Source organism: Cnephaeus nilssonii, assembly GCF_951640355.1.
Source record: "Cnephaeus nilssonii genome assembly, chromosome: 8".
In the NCBI taxonomy this organism is placed as follows: domain Eukaryota; kingdom Metazoa; phylum Chordata; class Mammalia; order Chiroptera; family Vespertilionidae; genus Cnephaeus; species Cnephaeus nilssonii.
The window spans coordinates 26,388,269-26,411,356 of NC_137079.1; the positions used below are offsets into that span (position 1 = coordinate 26,388,269).

The 23,088-nt window shown below is 40.2% G+C and overlaps 1 protein-coding gene across 1 annotated transcript; it reads left to right on the plus strand.

Annotated features, from left to right (window-relative positions):
* Positions 1 to 2,639: 2,639 nt before the first annotated feature.
* AP3M2 (adaptor related protein complex 3 subunit mu 2) lies at positions 2,640 to 22,699 on the plus strand. The gene is made up of 9 exons (XM_079779488.1): positions 2,640 to 2,679; positions 4,415 to 4,759; positions 9,293 to 9,464; positions 12,742 to 12,879; positions 17,940 to 18,025; positions 18,284 to 18,417; positions 20,057 to 20,264; positions 20,540 to 20,684; positions 22,299 to 22,699. Exons 2-9 carry the CDS (start codon positions 4,487 to 4,489, stop codon positions 22,397 to 22,399), a joined length of 1,257 nt encoding a protein of 418 aa, XP_079635614.1. The 5' UTR covers positions 2,640 to 2,679; positions 4,415 to 4,486; the 3' UTR covers positions 22,400 to 22,699.
* Positions 22,700 to 23,088: the final 389 nt, after the last annotated feature.

Sequence of the window (23,088 nt, forward strand, 5' to 3'; positions counted from 1 at the left end):
ATCAGTATATGAATATTGAAAGTCATGAGAGCAGGTGAAATGTCTAAAAGAGTGAGCATGGAGAGAGAAGAGGACCAGAGCCTAGGACACTCCAAGTTTAAGAGTTCAAAGAGGAGAGGAAGATCTAGCTTCATTTAATCCCCCCACCTATCCTAAATTAATTACTTATGATCCCCCCCTTTTTTAAAAAAAAATGTTTTCATTGATTTTTAGAGAGAGAGGGGAAGGGAGAGGGATAGAGAGATAGAAACTTCTGTGAGCCCGGCCAGTGTTGTTCAGAGGTTGAGTGTCGACCTATGAACCAGGAGGTCACAGTTTGATTTTTGGTCAGGGCACATGCCTAGGTGGCAGACTCCATGCCCAGGAGAGGGCGTGCAGGAGGCAGCTGATCAGTGATTTTCTCTCGTTGTTGGCGCTTCTATCTCTCCCTCCCTCTCCCTTCCTCTCTGAAACCAATAAAAATATATTTAAAATAAAACAAAATACTCCGAGACCATGTGGATTCCTGCAACAGAGAGGAATTGACAGGAGTGCTCCAGCCATGAAGTCAGAAGAGAAACAGTCCAGAGATGGAAGACGCTGACCATGCCTTGCCATACTAGCAGTCAGCAGATGTGCGTCACTGCAGATTGCCCAGGACCAAACCAGAGAGGGTCGGACCTGCATTACCACCATTTGTCCACCATCCAGAACTGAAATATCATTGCTGTTATGAACACATAAACAACTATTGGACATAGAAACCGGGACTCAAAAGAACTGTTGGCCCAGAAAGAAACTCACTATAGACTGATTCATTTGCCTCTCAGCATAACTATTATTGCTTGTCTCATTTTCGGTTCCTATAAGTGTATTCCTAGTATCACATGAGCTCACTCATCTAGGGGAAATGATGAACAACATAGACTGAAGAACAAGAACAGCATTGATCAGACTGTCAGACCTCAGAGGGAAGGTAGGGGAGGGTGGGGACAAGGGAGATAGATCAACCAAAGGACTTGTGTGCTTGCATATGAGCCTAACCAGTGATCACGGTCAACAGGGGGAGGGGGGTATGCGTGTTGGGGGGGTTTGGGAAGGGAATGGGGGGGTGTTGATGACAAATATGTGATACCTTAATCAATAAAGTAATTAAAAATAAAATAAAATAAAATAAAACAAAATAAAAAGTTTGTACTATTAGTGTCCTTATTTGAGAAGTGACGAGCTTGAAGTTTAGGGAAGTTAAGGTACTTTCTCAAGGTAACACAGCTGGTAAGTGTTGAAGCACTTCAAACTCAGGTCGTCTGGCACCAGAGCCCCTGAGCTCCCTTACAGGATGCCACATCATCCAGCCATTCTGATTATGCGTTTTCTCATTTACTTAGTTCAGAATTAGCCAACTATCTGCCCGTAGCAAGTATGGCAGAAAACAATCCACGCCATCTTCAGTAAACATCTATTATGGTCCTGTGTAACGGAGTAGCTGCTGCTCATGCTCCCTTTTACCAACGTGAAAAGTGAAGTAGTCAGGGTGACACCCTCGTGGTCTAGGTAGACGTCATTACTACCATCACCACACTTTAGCTTTTTATTGAACACATACAATGTGCCAGGAACCAAGGCAAACACTTTCCTTATCTCACCTTATTTAATAACTACTTTTTTTAAAAAAATGTACTTTATTGATTTTTTTTTCAGAGAGGAAGGGAGAGGGATAGAGAGTTAGAAACACCGATGAGAGAGAAACATCAATCAGCTGTCTCCTGCACACACCCTACTGGGGATGTGCCCACAACCAAGGTACATGCCCTTGACCGGAATCAAACCTGGGACCCTTGAGTCCACAGGCCAACGCTCTATCCACCGAGCCAAACCAGTTAGGGCTAATAACTACTTTTTAAAACTGAAGTTGAATCTTGTTTTCTGACCTCTGCTCTGTGCTTTTCTGGAGCACAATGACTTGAGTCACTTAAAATAATAGTAATATCAACATCATTAGCGTTTCAATGCAGTTTGCAGAGACACCTGCCTAGCACCTAACTGAGATTCTTAAAGGTTAAGTATCTTGCCCAAGGTCAAGCAGATGGTGGCCTAGTTGGGGCTGAAAGAAGCATCCAGAATCCAGGTCCAGAGCTCTGGATGAGAGGCTACACTGCCCATCACCTTTACTATACCCAATGCACATAACTGAAAGGGCATCACGTCTCTTTTTAAATGCACTTATCTAATGGAGAGTAGTTATTACTGCTCATGATTTATTATCCATGATACGCTATTAGATAAATCATGCCCCGGAAATCACACTTTTTAGCATCCCCTGGAGGCACATTCCGCGGTTCTGCAGCTGCCAGCAACAGCCGGCCAGGCCTTTGTGACTGGCGGCCAGCCGACTGTTCACGACAGCCAATCAGGGCTTGGAGTCACAGAGCTGCACCAATCGGAGCTGAACGAAACCTCGATAAGGGCCAATTGGGAGCTTGAGCCGAAGAACTGGGTGAGCCACGAACCGCAATCAATCTGAGGGGCGGAGTGGAACACTGATGTCCAATCCGCGGCTTTCAGACCTCGGTCGCGGGCGCGGGCCCGCAGGCCGGCCAATCAGCGGGCGTGCGGCGACCGGTGCGCGCGCGGGGGGCCGTGGGGAGGCGGGGCCTGTCCGCGCAGTGGAAAGGTGGGCGCTGCGAAGAGCAAGGCCGGGTGAGGAGGGCTGGCGAGCTGGGTCTGGGGAGGGGGTGACGTGCGCTCACAGCCGACAGGGGTGGCGGCTAGGGCGCGCGAGAGTGGGGCGGGGAGAGCGGGGCAGGGGCAGGGTCACGAGATGCCACCAGACTGATCCTCCGCGCTGCGGGATGCTGCGGGGAGAGGTAAGGGGCTGGGTACCGGGCGGTTGAAGGTGGCCCGCTCCGGGATGCTGGCTGAGGGAGGAGGGGGATACTGTTGCCATGGCAACGCAGGGTGCAACCTGTCGACTCCTTTCGCCTCCCGAACGTGCACACACCTTAAATCTACCCCCTTTTCCATCCGGCCTCAAGCGGTGTCTATCGTCTGTGGCTCACGAGCGGCTGGGCTGGGACCAGCGCAAAACTAACCCACTCTGGCAGCTGTCTCTGCTCCACGTCCTAGCTCCTCGCAGCTTCCCCTTCCTCCCGTTGCCCTCGGGCAGAGGGATTAAGCCGGCGCCGGGGCACTTGGTACCACAGGCCTTTGAGGTGCAACCTCCTGGGCCAGTTCGCGGAATGGACACAACTGGGATGCAGTGCAGCCGCCTCATCCTGGGAACTGGTACGGTAGAGATGCTGTAGCCTGAGGGACCAGGGGTGTCCCCCAGAGGGATTTCTTTTTTTTTCTTTTTAAAAAAATATATTTTATTGATTTTTTTACAGAGAGGAAGGGAGAGGGATAGAGAGTTAGAAACATCGATCAGCTGCCTCCTGCACACCCCCCACTGGGGATATGCCCGCAACCAAGGTACATGCCCTTGACCGGAATTGAACCCAGGACCTTTCAGTCCGCAGGCCGATGCTCTATCCACTGAGCCAAACCGGTCTCGTCAGGGATTTCTTAAAAAGGCATCTAACACAGAGCCTTGTGCATAACAAATACTTAGAAAATGGGGGTTGACTGAATGAATAAGACCACCATGGCAGCTTCCCCTTCCATGGGCCAGCGCTGTCCAATAGAAATATAATGCGAGCCACATACTGTATACTAAATTTACATTTTCTAGTCAGCACATTTAAAAAAGCAAAAAGGTTAAATTAATTTTAATGTATTTTACTTACCCCAATATATACAAAACATCAATATTAAATATAATCAAAATTAAGTCAATATTACTTTATCAATATTAAATTATTGGGGAAATGTTATAAATTCTCATTTTCATACAAAGACTTCAAAACCTGGTGTGTATCTCACACGTACAGAACATCTCAATTTGGACCAGCCACATTTCAAGTGCTCATTGGTCATACTTGGCTAATGGCTACCATATGAGACTACACAACCATAGACATTTCTTACATGTGTGTGAGTTGTGACCAAAAACATGAAACTCATTAATATTCTTTGGTGCCCTCTTATTTGCAAGGAGGCACTGTGCACGGAGGTAACAAAAAACATGAGACCTGGTCTTTTTTCTCAAGGAGCTTCCTGTCTAGTTGAGAAAATACACATCCAAAAATTAAGCTGAATTTTAAATGGACTTGATTGAGGCACTAGTAAGGACAACTGGCAGTATATGATTGATTGACAAACAAGATGGCTGATAATTATCCTTAGGAATTCTAGGGAGGGATACTTCAGGCTCATGTAGTAGAGGAAGACTTAAGTCTAGTCTTGAAAGATGGGTAAGACTTGGACTGCTGGAAAAGATGGGGAAGGTGTTTCGGTTGAATGGATCTAATCATAACTTCTTCTTTTTTTTTTTTAGGGTTGAAAATTTGTAGAGTCCTGAGGCGTGCAGACTGAAAAAGACTGTCCTCTCTCACTGACAGTCTCCACCATGATTCATAGCCTTTTCTTGATCAACTCCTCTGGAGATATTTTCCTGGAGAAACATTGGAAAAGCGTGGTCAGCCGTTCTGTTTGTGATTACTTTTTTGAGGCACAAGAGAGAGCCACTGAGGCAGAAAACGTACCGCCTGTTATCCCTACCCCTCACCACTACCTCTTAAGTGTATACCGGCACAAGATCTTTTTTGTGGCTGTGATCCAGACAGAGGTTCCACCTCTGTTTGTCATTGAGTTCCTTCACCGGGTAGTGGACACATTTCAGGTGTGTGATTGTGAGGAGGTTCATGCGCGTAAATGATAAAGTATCTTTCCTATTCTGTTTCCATTGTATTCAGCTCTATTAAGAAACTTAAAACAATGAAAATCAAAACTGCTCTAGCCAGTTTTGCTCAGTGGATAGAGCATTGGCCCTCAGACTGAAGGGTCCTGGGTTTGATTCTGGTCAAGGGCACATACCTTGGTTGCAGGCTCAATCCCTGTGCAGGAGGCAACCAATTCATGTGTGGCTCTCACATTGATGTTTCTTTCTCTCTGTCTCTCCCCCTCCCATCCACTCTCTCTAAAAATCAATGGCAATGGCCTAGCTGGTTTAGCTCAGTGGATAGAGCGCTGGCCTGTGGACTCAAGGGTCCCGGGTTCGATTCTGGTCAAGGGCACATACCTTGGTTGCAGGCTCGATCCCCAGTAGGGGGCATGCAGGAGGCAGCCAATCAATGAATCTCTCTCATCATTGATGTTTCTAACTCTCCCTCTCCCTTCCTCTCTGAAATCAATAAAAATATATTTTAAAAAATCAATGGCAAAATATCCTTGGGTGAGTATTAACAACAAAAAAGGAAGAGATTAAAAATAAATAAATAAAGACTCTGACAGTGTTCACTTCCTCTCCCATCTGATAAGATTCTTGATTCTGCTGATTGAGTTGGCTGCATATAGAATGACAAATTGAATACTTTTGAACCTGTTGCATGAGAAAGCCACTCTACTCAGTATGATTGTGTGCAGTCATTTTAGTTCTGGAAATTGGAATTGTCTTATATTTTGTTCACAAATCAGAGGACTTTAGTTCTGTTTTTGTTTTTTTAATCCTCGCCTGATGATATTTTTCCATTGATTTTTAGAGAGAGTGGAAGAGAGAGGGAAAGACAGAGAGAAACATCAGTTTGAGAGAAACACATTGATTGGTTGCCTCCTGCATGAGCCTTGACCAGGGCCTGGGCTGGGGAGGAGCCTGCCCTTGACCGGAATTGAATCTGGGACCCTTTGGTCCTCAGGCTGATGCTCTATCCACTGCACCAAACTGGCTAGGGCTATTTTTGTTTTTAATAGTGGACTTGATGTTACCCATTGTTAATTACATTGCTTTGAGTCACATCAAAAAGTGGTAAGTGTATAAAGATATATGTATTTTTAAAGTAGAGAAATTAAGTAATGCTTATCCCTGGCAGGGATAATTTGTGATCCTATATTTCATCTTGTGTTTGGGGTACTTATCCACAGCATTGGAGTAGTAGTGATGAGCTCTTATTGAAAACCTAAGGTGGGAAATCTTCTGTACACACCCCCCCCCCCCCCCAAATTTAAGTAACATATTTTATAAGATACAATTTTCATTGTGAGTTTTTCTTTTAGGAATAGATTTGAACATTTTTGGGCAGGGGGAATAGGGGAGGTAAGTTATACTACGATGTCAGCACCATCTATAATAATAAAAGCCTAAGCGACCATCGCAACTGAATGGACAACTGAACAGGCTGCCTGGGGCGACTAGGCCAGCAGGGAGGTTAGTGAGGGACAACCAAACGACCAAGCAGCAGGCTGTGTGGGGCAACCAGGCCAGCAGGGGGCCAGTTAGGGGTGACCAGGCCGGTGGCGGGGGGGACAGTTGGGGGCGACCAGGCTGGTGGGGGGGCAGTTGGGGGCGACCAGGCCAGCAGCGGGGGCAGTTAGGGGCAATCAGGCAGGCAGGCAGGTGAGCAGTTAGGAGCCAGTGGTCCCGGATTGTGAGAGGGATGTCTGACTGCTGGTCATCCTGGGGATCGGGCCTAAACCGGCAGTCCGACATCCCCCGAGGGGTCCTGGATTGGAGAGGGTGCAGGCTGGGCTGAGGGGACCCCTCTGCCCCCCCATGCATGAATTTTGTGCACTGGGCCTCTAGTTTATAGCATAAGATTTTAGGCTGCCCAGACTGGATTCAGTGGAATCCTCTCCTTAAAAGACTTGCTCAACTTCTAACACTTGTGGTATTTGCATAACTGAAATGATAAATGAAAAGCAAGGGCCCTTTGATTCAACTTCTATGTCATGTGAGGTCTGGAATTAATCTCATGAATACAGAGATTGTAGAACCGTAGAAGAAGAGAATGAGGACCCAAATGTTGTGATAAAAATTGAAAAACACGTCAAAGCATCCTTTCATTTGCACTTATATCTAGATCACATGTCTGAAACAGCTTTCATTCCAAGAGAATTCTATTTTATAATTTTCCCCACAGATACTTTCTGGTAGTATTATTCTGGGATTCCAGTTCTCATGGGCATACTAGTTCCTTCACATAGTGAAAACCTGAGCCTCAGTATGTGGAAGAACTCAATAGTTATGGCCTTAAACCACTCTAACTGGGACCCATTATGATTTGCACATATGGTACTTTACCCCATTCTAAGATTAACAGCCCCGTTGGTGAAACTTGACATCAGCTTCATATTGCCAGAGTGATATTATCTAATTATAAGACAGGAAGTGAGAAAAGTTGTTTAATCTAGTTGAAACCACAGAGGAATTTGAGAAAACAGTACAGTGGCTTGTTTGGAAGTTTGGGACTTCATAGTTTGGGACTTGTCATCTTTGAAGGTTTTGTTAAAAGTAAATGGATATATCCTGATTTTGGTGTCTTATCTGATGTCGTTCTCTCTGGCTGTATTTTATTTCTATGACTGGAATATAATGGAAGAATTTCAGCTATAGAATTGCAAGCACTTTTGCTGTAGCACTTTGTCATATTTATAAGTTTCCATTCCAATTGCTGAGTTCACATTCTGCCTGATTTATAAAATCTAGAGAGGTGTTTTACTTATTTTCCAAAATAAAATCAGTCTTGGGAAGGAAATATATAACTTATTTTCTCTTAAATACTCATTTTTTTAAAGAAGAAATCATTTATTTATTTATTTATTTATTTATTTATTTATTTATTTAAAATTAGGCATGTCAATCTTTATTCTTTTGTTGTTGTTATTAATCCTCACCCGAGGATATTTTTCCATTGATTTTTTTTTAGAGAGAGTGGAAGGGAGGGGGAGAGATAGAAAGAAATATCAACTGGTTGCCTCCTGCATTTGCCCTGACCAGGGCCGGGGATTGAGCCTGCAACTGAGGTATGTGCCCTTGACCAGAATCGAACCCGGGACCTTTCAGGCCACAGGCCGACGCTCTGTCCACTGAGCAAAACTGGCTTGGGCAATCTTTTTGTTTTAGAAACACATTCCTAAGTGTTCTTGGATATTGGAATGGCTTCGATAATTGACATTATCTGATGAGATTTAGATCACATCTGGAGTCCATGATCAATTTTGGATGTCATAATTTGAGGAGAATATTGGAAAACCAGAGCATATTCAAAGACATGGCAAATGGTGAAACGATCTAGAAACCATACTATAGCATGAATAGTAGAAAGATCAAACAGGGAGTTTGGCCCTGAGAAAAAATATTGAAATGAAATCCTGTAGTTGTCTTCAAGTAACTGTGGGGCTATTCTATAAACTTGTTCTTTAAGGAAGATCTAGGAAGCAAATCTTAGTTTAGCAATAGAACTTTCTAATAATCCGAGCTGTCCATGAAGAGAGTGGGCTTTCTCAGAAAGGGGTCAGTTTCCCTTCCTTGGATGAATTAAAGGAGGGTTATATGACTATCTCTTAGTTCCAGTAAAAGACATCACTGACATTGCTAGAAGGGCACACGAAATGACCGCAGCATTTCTTTCTAAATTATTTCATCATCATGCATTGAATTTTACATAGTGCTTTATAGTTTACAAAGCACTTTTACATATATTATCATTTAATCAATCATGCTTAGTTCTTACAACACCCTTGTATGTCCAGTGGTATTATCCTGATTATAAAAGAAATCAAGACCCAAATGGGTTAGTATGACTTAATCTAGTAATCTAGTAAGTGACAATTAAGATTGTAACCTAGGTCTTCTGATTTGGAATCCAGAGCTTTTCCACACCCCAGATAATTTAGTATCTAAGTTTAGCCTTTGTTAATAAAAGGACAAAGCATTCTTAGAATCCTAGCATCTTAGAGTAGGGATGATCTAAAGTGATTTTCTGGTGTGCTAGTGCATCCCCCTCGTTTTATTTTATTTTTCTCTAAATTCTTATTAAGGAATAGAAGCACACAGTAAAGGTTAAAAAGATTTTCAGGTCTAATCTATGTCATATTAAGTATTATCATAGTTCTTTCAAATTCTTGTTCATAAGCACACATAATAAGTCTTGATTCAGTTTTTGTATTCTACATATCTAGTTGAAGAAACTAACCCATAGAGGTTAAATGACTTACTTTAGTTTATAAAAGAAGTTAGTAATGACACTAGTACTATAAGACAATCTGGTATTCTTTTCATCTACGTGAACTATGGTTGTACTTCATTTCCTTATTGTAGAAGAATATCCCAAACATTGAGTAAACACATATGGGCAGGACTAGATCCTTATTCTCTAGGAACATTCTTTCACTTATTACAGTATCTGAGTGATAAATATACATTTTGTATTTTCATCAGGATTATTTTGGAGTCTGTTCAGAGCCAGTGATCAAAGACAATGTGGTTGTGGTTTATGAAGTACTGGAAGAGATGCTTGATAATGGGTTTCCATTAGCTACCGAATCAAACATCCTCAAAGAACTGATAAAGCCTCCCACTATCCTCCGAACAGTTGTCAACACCATAACAGGTATGGAGAAAGGGGAAACCCGCAGAAAGCTGCCGCCATCATGGGTGTGGCTTAGTCTGGTGTGCGTTGTTTTGAGTGCTTATCTTTGGTGATCTCAGATATACAGATGCTTTAATTTTGCTCTTTATAGTCTTTGAGTATGAACTGAAGTCGATTTTAATTATGTAGAAAAATACCCTGATTCAATAACAGAATGAAATGTTCTCCTTCAGAAATAATTTTTTTCTGATTACAGAAGAAACACACGATTATTGTAGGCATGTTGTAAATACAGAAAAGCACAAAGAACATGAAATTAATTCTTAATCCTGTTATACTTTTAACATACTGGTGTATATATTTTTTGTCTTTTCTAGACAAACATTATAGATGAATGGATAGAATTTTTTTAAACAACTCATATATATTTTAAAACTTACCTTTTATTAATATATGAACACTATCCTATTAGGACACAACTATTCTTCTACACCATTTTTAGTGACTTTGCAATTTTCTGCCATATGGAATAGACCCTAAATTATTTACTGATTCCCTGTTTATGATGTTTCTGATTTTTTTGTTCTTTTAAATATCAAGGAATTAGCATCCTTATACTTAAATCTTTGTGTACATTAGAATGATTTATTTTCAGTACTAGAATAGAACTGCTGGACCAAAGGGTGTGCACATTTTATGGACTTAATGCCTTGTGCCAAATCGCGCTCCAGAAAAGTTACACTAATTTATACTTTCAGCAGCAATTTCTATGCACCCTAGCCAACCCTATCATTATTATTATTTTTAAAAAGTTTGACATTTGATAATTTAGTGGTATCTTATTATTTACACACTCATTTTTTTTATGACTAAGGGAGTTAAAACCTGTTCAAGTGTTTATTGGCTGTTTTTTTCTCTATTGTGAATTACTTTTTGTGTCTTTTGCCCATTTTTTGGTTGTTGAAATTATTTTCTTTTTTTATTCTAGTTTAAAATAATTTCTTTCATTTAAGGATATTAAACTACCATATATATTGGAAATGTACATGATAGTTTGTGGGAGTTCTTTATATATTTTGAATATTCTATTATACATATTTTCTCACAATCTGTCTTGTCATTTGACATTGTACATGGTATGGTTTGTTTAGCCATATTTAAAAATTTTTGATTTAGTAAAATTAATCATTTTTTTTTTTAAGGCTTTACACCAGGCGTCCTCAAACTACGGCCCATAGGCCACATGCAGGTGCTTTTGCCGTTTTGTTTTTTTTACTTCAAAATAAGATATGTGCAGTGTGCATAGGAATTTGTTCATAGTTTTTTTTAAACTATAGTCCGGCCCTCCAATGGTCTTGAGGGACAGTGAACTGGCCCCCTGTTTAAAAAGTTTGAGGACCCCTGCTTTACATTTTGGGTCTTGCTAATATATAAACAGGGTTTACTTAAAATTTGACAAAATGATTGGAAAATACATTTTAAAAGGAATAAATATGCACAAATAGCCAGGACAATTTTGAAAAAGAATTACAAAGGGGTGGAAAGAATTTTCCCTGTCAAATATCAATATATATCAATTTCATATGGTGCTTGAGACAAAAACTCATAGAATAGATTAAAAACCAAGAGAGAGAAAGAAAAAACAAAAACACAAAAACCAAGAGAGATAAAAACTAAGATGGTTTTGAAAATAAATATTAAAAAAAAGAACAAGAGAAAAATGTGTGTGTACTATCAAATACAAGATATATCATGAAGTTTTGGTAATTTAAAAAATGTAGTATTGGCCCAGTAATAGGCAAATAGATGATTGGGATAAAATAGAAAGACTAGAAACAGACTCTTGCATTTATAGAAATTTGATATAGATAGGTGTTGTCACATATCAAATCAGTTAGCCAAGGGCCAGTTGTTAAATATATTTATTGCATTGGGGCAGTCAGCCTTGATATAGAAATATAATGAAGTCTCCCTACTCATTCTATACATGAAATGAAGTAAGATCCAGTTAGATTAGAGTTAAACACAAACTTTATAACTGTTAGAAGAAAGCACAGGAGAATACCTTTTTGATCTTGGAGAAGAAAAGTCTTTTTTTTTTAAGTGAATTTTCTTCTAATTCTTTTGTGATTTTATTTTTGGATTTAATTTTTTAATATATTTGGAAATTATCTTGTTAATCAATAAGAGGTAAGGCTCTAGGTTTATTTCCCCAATTTTTCAGTCACTTTTCCTAGCACCACATATTGAATAATTTATCTTTTTTCCCTGTTTTCAAATGATATTTTTATCTTGTACTAAGTCATTATGGATTCTAGGTCTTCTGTTTTTTAGGCTTTCCTGCCTTATTATCATACTGATTTAATTATTATAGCTTGATGAGATGATTTAATATATAGAGCATCTTTGTAAGAAAACACATTCGTTGGGATTTTCAATATTTGGGACTTATTTTAAACCTTAAAGAATTTTATTAGTACCTGAATCATTTATGAATATTATTGAGTCATTTTTCAGAATCTCACTTAAATCTAGAAAAAGGTATCTGAGAACCAGCTTTTGAAAAGACTGAAATATTTTGTAAATATGCTGAATATATGTGTATTTAATGTTTCTTTAGGTTAAAAAGATCCAGGTTACAGAAGAAGGAAATAGATTTGTAATTAGTTATAATATTTCATAATTTATTATATAGAACCTTTGAATTAAAAAAATATTTTGATGCCTGTGGGGGAAAAACAAGGCAAGGAATTGATTTATAATTTTTATGATTCTTATAGACAGGGAAAGATCTAATTTGTATTTTTTTCCTAAATTTAAGTATTGGTGTGAGAGAGATTATATTGATGTATACATTTTAATACCTAGCATAAATGTACCTAAGAACCTACCTCAAATTAGAATACTGTTTTTACCCATGAAAATTTTATATCAATATGTAGATTACCATCTCCACTGAAAGCCAATACATTATTTAAGCTGCAAGCTATTGTGGAATTTGAGAGACCAAGTTCAAGTTACTTTCAAAACCAAAATATGATATCTGTTTCTCAGGTAACGTTCTTAACCTTTATTTTGCTTGAGAAGGCAGACCAGATGGCGACAAGTTTTTAAAGTAGACTAGGTTACCCATATAGAAGTTGGGAAAACTCCTGTTTCTTGTTTTTTTTTTTTTGGAAAAATTATTTGAATAGTGGAAGCATAGAAACTTCTAGGGAAGAATTCTATGATTATTAGATAATTGGTTACATCCAATCATCAAATTGGAATTAAATTACAGTAATATTCATTGTCTCAGGAAGCACCAATGTGGGTGACCAGCTTCCCACTGGGCAGCTGTCAGTGGTGCCGTGGCGACGGACTGGGGTGAAATACACCAACAATGAGGCCTATTTTGATGTGATTGAAGAGATTGATGCCATCATTGATAAATCAGGTAGGTACTTTTAATGTATCTTTCAAACTATGAAAATAGAAAGAGGCCCCCTTTTTAGAATGCTTGCTATTAGCAGAATTATCCCCCGTTCAAAATCATTCATTTCAACTTAGTGCCTACTTTTTGTCAAGCACTATGCTGGATACTAGGAATGAACTTAAACATTATGATGCAGATGATATGATTATATATGTACAAACCCCTAAAGATTCAACAAAAAGCTCTTAGAACTAAAAAAATAAATTCAATAAAGTTGTAGAAAAAACAATCAACATACAAAAATCAGTGGCATTTCTATATGCAAACAACAAACTATCCTAAAAGGAAATTAAGAAAACAGTTCCATTTATAATAGCAACAAAGAGAATAAAATACTTAGGACTAAGGAATAAACTTAAGCAAAGAAGTAAAAGATTTGTATATCGAAAATTATAAAACATTAAAGAAGACACAGATAAATGGATAGACACCTGTATTCATGGAGTAGAAGAATTACATTATTGTAATGTCTACAATACCCAAAGCGTTCTATAGATTCATTGTTATCCCCATCAAAATCCCAATGGTACACTTATAGAAATAGAAAAAAATCCTAATAGTCATATGGAACCAAAAAAGACCCCAAGTAGCCAAAGCAGTCTTGAGCAGGAAGAGTTAAGCTGGAAACTTCACACTTCCTGATTTCAAAATATGTTATAAAATTACATTAATTAAAACAGTATGCATCTGAAATAAAAACAGACATATAAACCCATGAAACAAAATATAGAGCTCAGAATTAAAACCATCTATAATAATAAAAGCCTAAACAACCATTGCAACTGAACGGACGATGGAACAGGCTGTGTGGGGCGACTAGGCCGGCAGGAGGGTTAGTGAGGGACAACTAAATGACTGAGCAGCAGGGGGCGACCAGGCCAGCAGGGGGATTAGTGAGGGGCGACCAGATGACTGAACAGCAGGCTGTGTGGGGCGACCAAGCTGGCAGAGGGTTTGGTGAGGGGTGACCAGAGGACCAAGTAGCAGGCTGTGTGGGGCGACCAGGCCGGCAGGGGGGTTTGTGAGGGGCAACCAAATGACCGAACAGCAGGCTGCGTGGGGCTACCAGGCCCACAGGGGGGGGGCAGTTGGGGACAACCAGGCTGGCATGGGGGACAGTGAGGGGCGACCAAACGACCGAGCAGCAGGCTGCGTGGGGCGACCAGGCCGGCAGGGGGGTTAGTGAGAGGCGACCAAACGACCGAACAGCAGGCTGCGTGGGGCTACCAGGCCCACAGGGGGGGCAGTTGGGGACAACCAGGTTGGCATGGGGGCAGTGAGGGGCGACCAGGCTGGCGGACGGGGCAGTTAGGGGCGACCAGGCCTTTGGGGGGACAGTTAGGGGTGACTAGGCTGGCAGGGGGGCTGTTGGGGGTGACCAGGCCAGTGGGGGGGGGGCAATTAGGGGCGATCAGGCAGGCAGGCAGGCAGGTGAGCAGTTAGGAGCCAGTGGTCCTGGATTGTGAGAGGGATGTCCGACTGCTGGTCATCCTGGGGATCAGGCTTAACCGGCAGTTGGACATCCCCCGAGGGGTCCCGGATTGGAGAGGGTGCAGGCTGGGCTGAGGGGGCCCACCCCACCCCGTGCACGAATTTCGTGCACTGGGCCTCTAGTACATTTATTATCAACTGATCTTCAACAGGAGTACCAAGAATATACAATGGGGAAAGAATCATCTCTTCATTAAATGTGTTGGGGAAACTGAATATCCACAGACATATATCCACAGACAAAATCAACTCAAAATGGATTAAAGACTTGAACATAATACATGAAATTATAACACCCCTAGGAGAAAAGATAGAGAAAAAGCTCTTGACACTGGTCTGAGCAATGATTTAGTTTAGATTTGACACCAAAAGCAAAGGCAACATATACAAAAATAGGCAAATGGGATTATATCAAACTAAAAAGCTTTTGTACAACAAAGAAAAATCAACAGAGTAAAAAGGCAACCTATAAATGGAAGAAAATACTTGCGAACCATGTATCTGATAAGGGATTACTATCTAAAATATATAAGGAATTCATACAACTCAATAACAAAACAAAACAAAAAACAAATAACCTGACTAAAAAGTGGACATAGTACATGACTATACATGTTTCAAAAGAAGACATAAAAATGGCCAGCAGGTATATGAAAAGGTGCTCAACAATTAATTACTAATCATCAGGGAAATGCAATTCAAAACTAGGAGATATTGCCTTATACCAGTTAGAATGGCCATTATAAAAAGACAAAAGATAAGTGTTGACAATGACGTGGAGAAAAGGTAACCCTTGTACACTGTTGGTGGGAATGTAAATTGGCACAGCCATTATGGAAAACAATATGGAGGATCCTCAAAATATTAAAAACAGAACTACCTTATGATCCAGCAGTCCCACTTCTGGTTATATCCAAAGGAAATAAAATAAGTATCTCAAAGATATATCTGCACTTCCCTGTTCATTGTAGCATTATCCACAGTAGCCAAGATATGGAAACAAACTAAATGTCTGTTGGCAGATGAATGGGTAAAGGAAATGTAAGATATATATATATATATATATATATATATATATATATATATATATACATATACATATACATATACATACACACAATGGAATATTATTCAGCTGTAAAAAGAAGGAAATCCTGCCATTTTAAACAACATTGATGAACTTAGAAGGCATTACACTAAGTGAAATAAGCCAGATACAGAAAGACCAATACTGCATGATCTCACTTATAGGAGCAGAGAATGGTGGTTATCAGAGTTAGGAGGAGGGAGAAATGAGGAGATGTTGGTAGTTGCTGCTGCTGATGTTGATGATGATGATGATGATGATGATGATGCTATTTGGTTGTTAAATATGATGAAGTTATGTAAATAAAGGAAACAAAATGGGGTTCCATAGAGAGAAAGACATAGTATGGCTGCAGAAAGCTTGCTTAAGTCCAGTGAGGGAGAGAGAAAGGTAAAAAGGTGGAGGATAAGAGAGGTATCCCACCCATCCAGAACAAAGTGTAAAGAGGTGTTAGTGTTTATGATTTATCAATGGAATGAGTAGAAGTTATTAAAACCTTCATGGATTTTGGAGTGAAGTATGTGCAAACACTTTAAGATGAATAAAATATTGTTGGGAAATAAAGTAGTTTAGTATGACTGGATTGAGAAGCATAAAAAAAAGAAAAGGCATAGCAGCTTTTCATATTAGTACCAAATTGGAAATATTACTGATGTCCATTAGTAATAGAAATGATAAGTAAATTTTGATGTGGTCATACAATGGAATACTGTACAGTGATAAAAAAGAATGAAATACTGACAAACCCCAACAACATGAATAAACCTCACAGTGTTGAGCAAGAAACTTAGATGCATATGGTTATATGAAGTTTGAAAACAGGTGCAACTTAATCTGAGGGAATAGAAGTCAGAATTTTAAGGACTTGGATTAACTAGGTTGGGCAAGAGGAGCACACTGGGATGCTAAAAAGGTATCACGTCTTGATGTGGGTGGTATTGCATAAGTGTGTACATATTTAAAAATTCATTGAGCGAACATTTACAATTTTTGCATTTTACTATAAGTTTTGCCTCAATAAAGAATTAAAAAAAACCCCAACAATTACTAGATGGCTAGATCGTGAAGAGTCTTGTGTGCCATTTTAAGGAAGATTATTTGGAACAATGGAAAAGTTTTAAGTTGGGGAGTAACTTGAACAGATTTGTAATTTAGAACTATCAGTCCAGCTGCAGTGTTAAGAATGGCTTGAAATGGGGTAGGATTGAAGGCAGGGAAAGCAGGAGGCTGTTATTGAAGTCACAAAATATAGACATCCACAATGGTAGTGAGGGTGGAGAGGAATGAGTAGATTTAAGAGATAGAAATCATAAAAGGAGAGGAAATGATCATCGGTTAGATGTAGGCACTGAAGAGTTAGAAGTGGTCAAGGATTTTCTGGCTTAGGCAACAGGATAGATGGTATCATCGTGAAGATATGGAAAATAGGAAGAGCAGGTCTGGAAACGAAGATAATGAACTCACTTTGACATGGGGAGTTTGAAGTGTCTCTGTGACAATCCAAGTGGAGTTGAGTTGTCCTGTTGGTTGAACCGGAAAAAATATTAGGAAATAACTGGTCATCAATGAAACCTGAAGCCTGGGGTGGTAGGCAAAGTAACCCAAGGGAAGAGTGTTGAGTGAAAGAAAAGAGATGTTCAGAACTGTGAAAAAGCGTAGACATTTATAGAATGTGAAAAGAGAGAAAGCTGCAGAAGGCACTGCAGAAGAGGAGCTAGAAAAGTAGAAAGTGAGGAGAGGAGAAGATTTTGAAAAGGAAGAAGGGGTCAACAATGACGTATGCTACAGAGATCCTGTGGGATAAAGACCAAGTTGTCCATTCCATATAGCAGCACAGCTCATTGGTGGCCTTAGGGAGAGCAGTTTCTGATAAGAAATTTTCTGAACTATTGGTTAGGATAATGATATTCTGTTTGATTATGGTACTAGATTGAAAACTCCTTTAGACTAATTATCTCATTTATTTTATTATTTTTTAAATATATTTTATTGATTTTTTTTACAGAGAGGAAGGGAGAGGGATAGAGAGTTAGAAACATCGATGAGAGAGAAACATCGATCAGCTGCCTCCTGCACACTCCCCACTGGGTATGTGCCCGCAACCAAGGTACATGCCCCTGACCGGAATCGAACCTGGGACCTTTGAGTTCGCAGGCCGACGCTCTATCCACTGAGCCAAACTGGCCAGGCCTCTCATTTATTTTTTACCCCCATTATTTCATCTAAGTATCTCCTACTTGATATAAGGTTGATGAATGTTTGGAAGGATGGACAATGCTAGGTAGATGAATTGGATGTATAGACCGAAGGAAAGAAGAAAGAGAATGAGGGAGGGATAGAGGAAGGAAGAGATGAAAGGAGGGAGGGAAGAAGGAAATAGGTTGGGAAGAACAGAGAAAAGTTCAATAATCCTTACCTTCTTTTTGTCTTATTCCTGTGTCAGGTTCCACAATTACCGCTGAAATCCAGGGGGTGATTGATGCTTGTGTCAAACTGACTGGAATGCCAGACCTTACCCTTTCCTTCATGGTAAAAGCTTGGTCCACAGATTTAGTTCTTGGGATGGGAAATTAGATGCTTTTGGAAAGACAGAGTGGTGAGCATGAAATGGAGCAAGAAGATATAATTAAGGACAGCCACACAGCTGTGTCAGGCTTGAATTCTCTATAAGTAACTTCAGAATTTGTATGTGTGTATGTACTTTAATAAAAACAGCACCTAAATTACTCCTGAAAGAAATGGGTGTTTAATTCCTATCTCTTGCTTTTCCTTGCCTGGTAACTATAGAACCCCAGGTTGCTGGATGATGTCAGCTTCCATCCTTGTGTTCGTTTCAAGCGCTGGGAATCTGAGCGCATCCTCTCCTTTATCCCTCCTGATGGAAACTTTCGCCTGCTCTCTTACCATGTCAGTGCCCAGAAGTAAGCAGCCTTATAATTAAGAATGGTTTGTGTGTATGTGTGTGTATAAACCATATCCGTAGTAATTAAGAACTCTTGGTTCTGGAGTTACCAGGGTTCAAATTCCAGTTTCTAAACATACTAATTGGGTAAACTCTGGTGAATTGCTTAACCTTTATATGTCTGTTTTCTTCTTTGTTTGTTTTTTAAAATACATTTTTATTGATTTCAGAGAGGAAGGGAGAGAGAGAGAGAGAGATAGAAACATCAATGATGAGAGAGAATCATTGATTGGCTACCTCCTGCACGCCCCACACTCGGGATCGAGCCCGCAATCCGGGCATGTGCCCTGACTGAGAATTGAACAGTGACCCCTTGGTTCATAGGTCAAAGCTCAACCACTGAACCACACCAGCTGGGCTGTGTCTATTTTCTTAACATCAAGTTGAAAATAATGAAAGTTCCTTATTATGAGGATTAAATAAGAGAATCTAAATAGTGCTTATCACAAAGTAAGTGCTCATTAAGTTTGCTGCTATTATTTTTGTTGTGATTATTATATGTCTAAACAAGAGTATTTTCTTTCTCAAATTGGAATCTGAGTACACCTGTATTCAACGCCCCCCACCCCAAAGAAGCATTAAATTATGCAATGAAAACCATAGACTGCAATGGTTTTTTCTATTTTATTTTATTTTTAATTTCTTTATTGATTAAGGTATTACATATGTGTCCTCATCCCTCCATTAACCCCCCTGGTTTTTGATCTTGAACATTCTCTGAAATATGAGTCTAGGGGATTTTGGGGCCCTTAGTTGAAGGTATACAGTAGAAGGTATGTGAACTGAAGAGAGCCATGAGACCTCAGAACCACCAATACCTTTCTGTGTGATTTGGAATAAATAATTTATAAAAATATCTGAGAGCAAAGGCTCTGGAATCAGACTGCCTAGACTTAAGCTCCACCTTCAGTACTTACGGTATGTGACCTTGGGCAAGTTCCCTAACTGAGGTTAAGCATATCAGTATTCATCTAGAAAATCAGGACAGTAGCAGTACCCATTTCATACTTATTGTGAGGATTAAGTGAGGTAATAGGGCTCAAGCATTTAGCATAGTGACTGGTACTCAGGAAGTGCTTAATAGATTTTAAGAATTGTTATTGTTCTGTGACTTCTCTATTTCCTCTTTGGTCAAATCATGACAACTACCCTACTTCATAGGTTTTTGTAAGGATCAGACGAGGTCAGGTAAAAGTTCAAGAAATTATAAAATGTCCATCATGTATGAATATCACTCTCCCAAGTACAAATAATTATCAGTCACATGACACAAAATAAAACAAATATGGTGATTTCTAATTTTTGTTCATAGTACCTTTGTCAGAGTAGGCTTATCATACTCTTTGATATTATGGATATTATTCAAAGAGTTATTAAGAAGACTTAGTTTACTTACTAGATAGCATCTTAGCTTTACAAAAAGAAAAATATCAAAAGATTACTAGGTGTTTTTGTTTTTTTTCCTGTGCTTGATTTTTAAGATAAGGAATGAGGAAGCAAGTAAGGGAGGAAAAGCTGCCAACAGGGCAAAGGAGGAAGGAAGGTTGCCATTTTCCCAGAACATTCATGAAATGGGCTTCTGTGCGTCTCTTTTCCAGTCTGGTGGCGATTCCAGTGTATGTCAAACATAACATCAGTTTCCGGGACAGTAGTTCACTTGGACGCTTTGAAATAACAGTGGGACCTAAGCAGACCATGGGGAAGATCGTCGAGGGAGTGATTGTCACCAGCCAGATGCCCAAAGGGGTCTTGAATATGAGCCTCACTCCATCTCAGGGGACACACACATTTGACCCAGTTACTAAGGTAGGAGAATAAGCAGGAGGTTTTGAATTGCTGACATTAAGTAGAAGTAACTCTGCGGGAGCTCTCCCCATAGACTTTATACCTTGTTGAAAGGGGTGATTAGTCACAGGGGCATTGTTTTCTCCTGGAGATATTTTATGGTAACAAATCAAGTTCTCTGTTGAGAAACACCCTAGAGGCAGCTTATAATATTGTGAACAGTTGCCCTGAGGTTAGAACTCAACAACCTCACATGAACGGTTCTGCTGTAACTTTTTTTTTTTTTCCCTTTGAAGATGCTGTCTTGGGATGTTGGAAAAATAAATCCCCAAAAGTTACCAAGTTTGAAGGGGACCATGAGTCTTCAGGCTGGAGCTTCCAAACCAGATGAGAACCCCACCATTAACCTGCAGTTTAAAATCCAGCAGCTGGCCATTTCTGGTAAGTGCCCCACCACGTAGGTGGCTTTGAAGAGAACAGAAATGGCACCGACATCACAAAGCCTTCTCTTGGCTCCCTGCTTATCGAGTTTGATTTTATTACCTGACGTGTAATCTTTAGTGAAATCTTTTCTAGCATATTTCTGGGGAAAGTTTATAATCCTTGCTTTGAAGTTGGACTAAAGGACCTGAATAAAAGTGTCTGAGACACATGAGAAAGGAACAATATTGGTAGGCAGAGGTGTTCCCGGGCAGTTGCTGAGTCATCCTAGGTTGTCACTTTGAGCTTGCCTGGGTCTTCAGTGTGGGAATGCTTCTGCACTCTCAGCTGGTAACTGTAAAGAATAATTTCCTTTCCTTTCCCCCAATTTCAGAAGACTTTCACATTTGCTTTTCTTAAAATTCTCACCCAAGGATATTGATTTGAGAGAGAGAGAAGAACATCTATTGGTTGCCTTACGTCTGTGCCCTGCCCGGATATTGAACCCCCAACCTAGGTGCGTGCTTACTGGGCATCCAACCCACAACCTTTCGATATATGGGATGATGCTCCAACCAGCTGAGCCACACCGGCCAGGGCCACATTTGCTTTTGTTATCATTTAGAATCCTCGGGCCTACCCAAGTCAGTTCACTATAGTCTATACCTACCTCAAGATGATCCTATATAATGAAAGCCTAATATGCTAAGTGTCTGGTTGTCCAGTCGACTGTTCAACCAATCAAGCGTAATATGACAATGATATGCTAAGACCGTTCAACCACTCGCTATGACGTGCACTGACCACCAGGGGGCAGACACTCCGACCAGTAGGTTAGCTTGTTGCTGGGTCTGGCCGATGGGACTGAGCGAGATAGGTCAGGCACATCCTGGAGCCCTCCCGCGGTTCCTCCCTGGCTGGCCAACCTGCCGTGTCCCTCCCCAGCCCTGATCGTGCACCAGTGGGGTCCCTTGGCCTGGCCTGCGCCCTCTTGCAATCCAGGCTGAGGGCCCCCCTCCCCAAGTGCACAAATTTCATGCACTGGGCCTCTACTAGTAATAATAATAGTTACCACTTACTGGGCATTTACTGTGTGCTGGGTACTGTTTTAAGCTCTTTTCATCTATTATTCAATCTGTTGAACAATCCTGTAAGATAGAGAGGAGATGATTTTAACTTTACATGAAGTTCCTATTTTTCTTTACCAAAGGGCTTTGTCTAATTTAAGTGATTAGAATTTACTTAAATTAAAAACTCTTCAATCTTAAAACACTTAATGAACTTTAAAGTTTTATATGGTATAAATATTTTTTGCTTAGTATAGTGAGAATACTTAGGAAGCATTCATTTATTCATTATTTTCCATTATTCATTCATTCAGTGGTGATTTATTTCTTATCACTGTCCGTTCAGGTATTCAGAAAAACACACGGTGCTCTTACTTTCCTTGCACCTCATTTCAGTCTGCATATAACTTTCTGCCCTTCCACTTCAGGAACAGGTCCTCTAATATTTTGTTTTTGGTTCATGGCTACTACTATCTCTGTCCCACTCTTAGAATTGAAATGAATTTAAACAGCTATGCTACCTGCTTCCTTTGAATCATGCTTATGTCATATTCTTCCTTCCTTCCAGGACTCAAAGTGAACCGCCTGGATATGTATGGAGAGAAGTACAAACCCTTTAAGGGCATAAAATACATGACCAAAGCTGGAAAGTTCCAAGTCCGAACCTGAAGGGAGAGTTTTGCAAAGGGAACAGTACAAACACTTTTTCATTTCTTACTTGTCTAAAAGTGTAAAACAATATCAGCCTGCCTCCTAGGTCAGTCCCCTTCTGGACCGACCTGCTCCCATTTTCCCTTCGCCTTCAGTGCCACGGAACTAATCAAGGGAGAAAAGGGTCGCCGGGGAGGATGGGACAGAACGGAAACACAGTCAGCACCATCTCAGTTCTTAAAGAGCTGGGCGACGGAGGCCAGGGGTACTTGATACCGTATTTAACTATTTTAATGTGGTTACCATAGGAAAACACTAGCATCTGTTACTTGCTTGGCTTTAATTATCTAAAGCCAATGAAAAACTTCTTTGTTATTGTTTTTTAAGGTGGAAAGAAAGTGAGAGAGAAAGAGGAAGAGAAAGGGAGGGAGCAAAAGGGAGGGTAGGAGGGAGGAAGGAAGGAGAGAAAAAGGAAGAAAGAGAGAGAAAAATAGGAAGGAAGAAAGGAAAGTTTGGAAGAGAATGAATGTTAGTCAAGCAAAAGCCAGTTAAGGATCTCGTCTGTGAGGGGGAAGAAAGTGGAAACGGTTTAATTAAAGAAGTATGAGGACACTAAAGTGGAAGTGGTTAAGACAAGCAAGTCCCACATGAAGGAGGGCTGGAAAAAATAGAGCTGAGTTTCTTTCTGATCTCTCTACTTTCATATA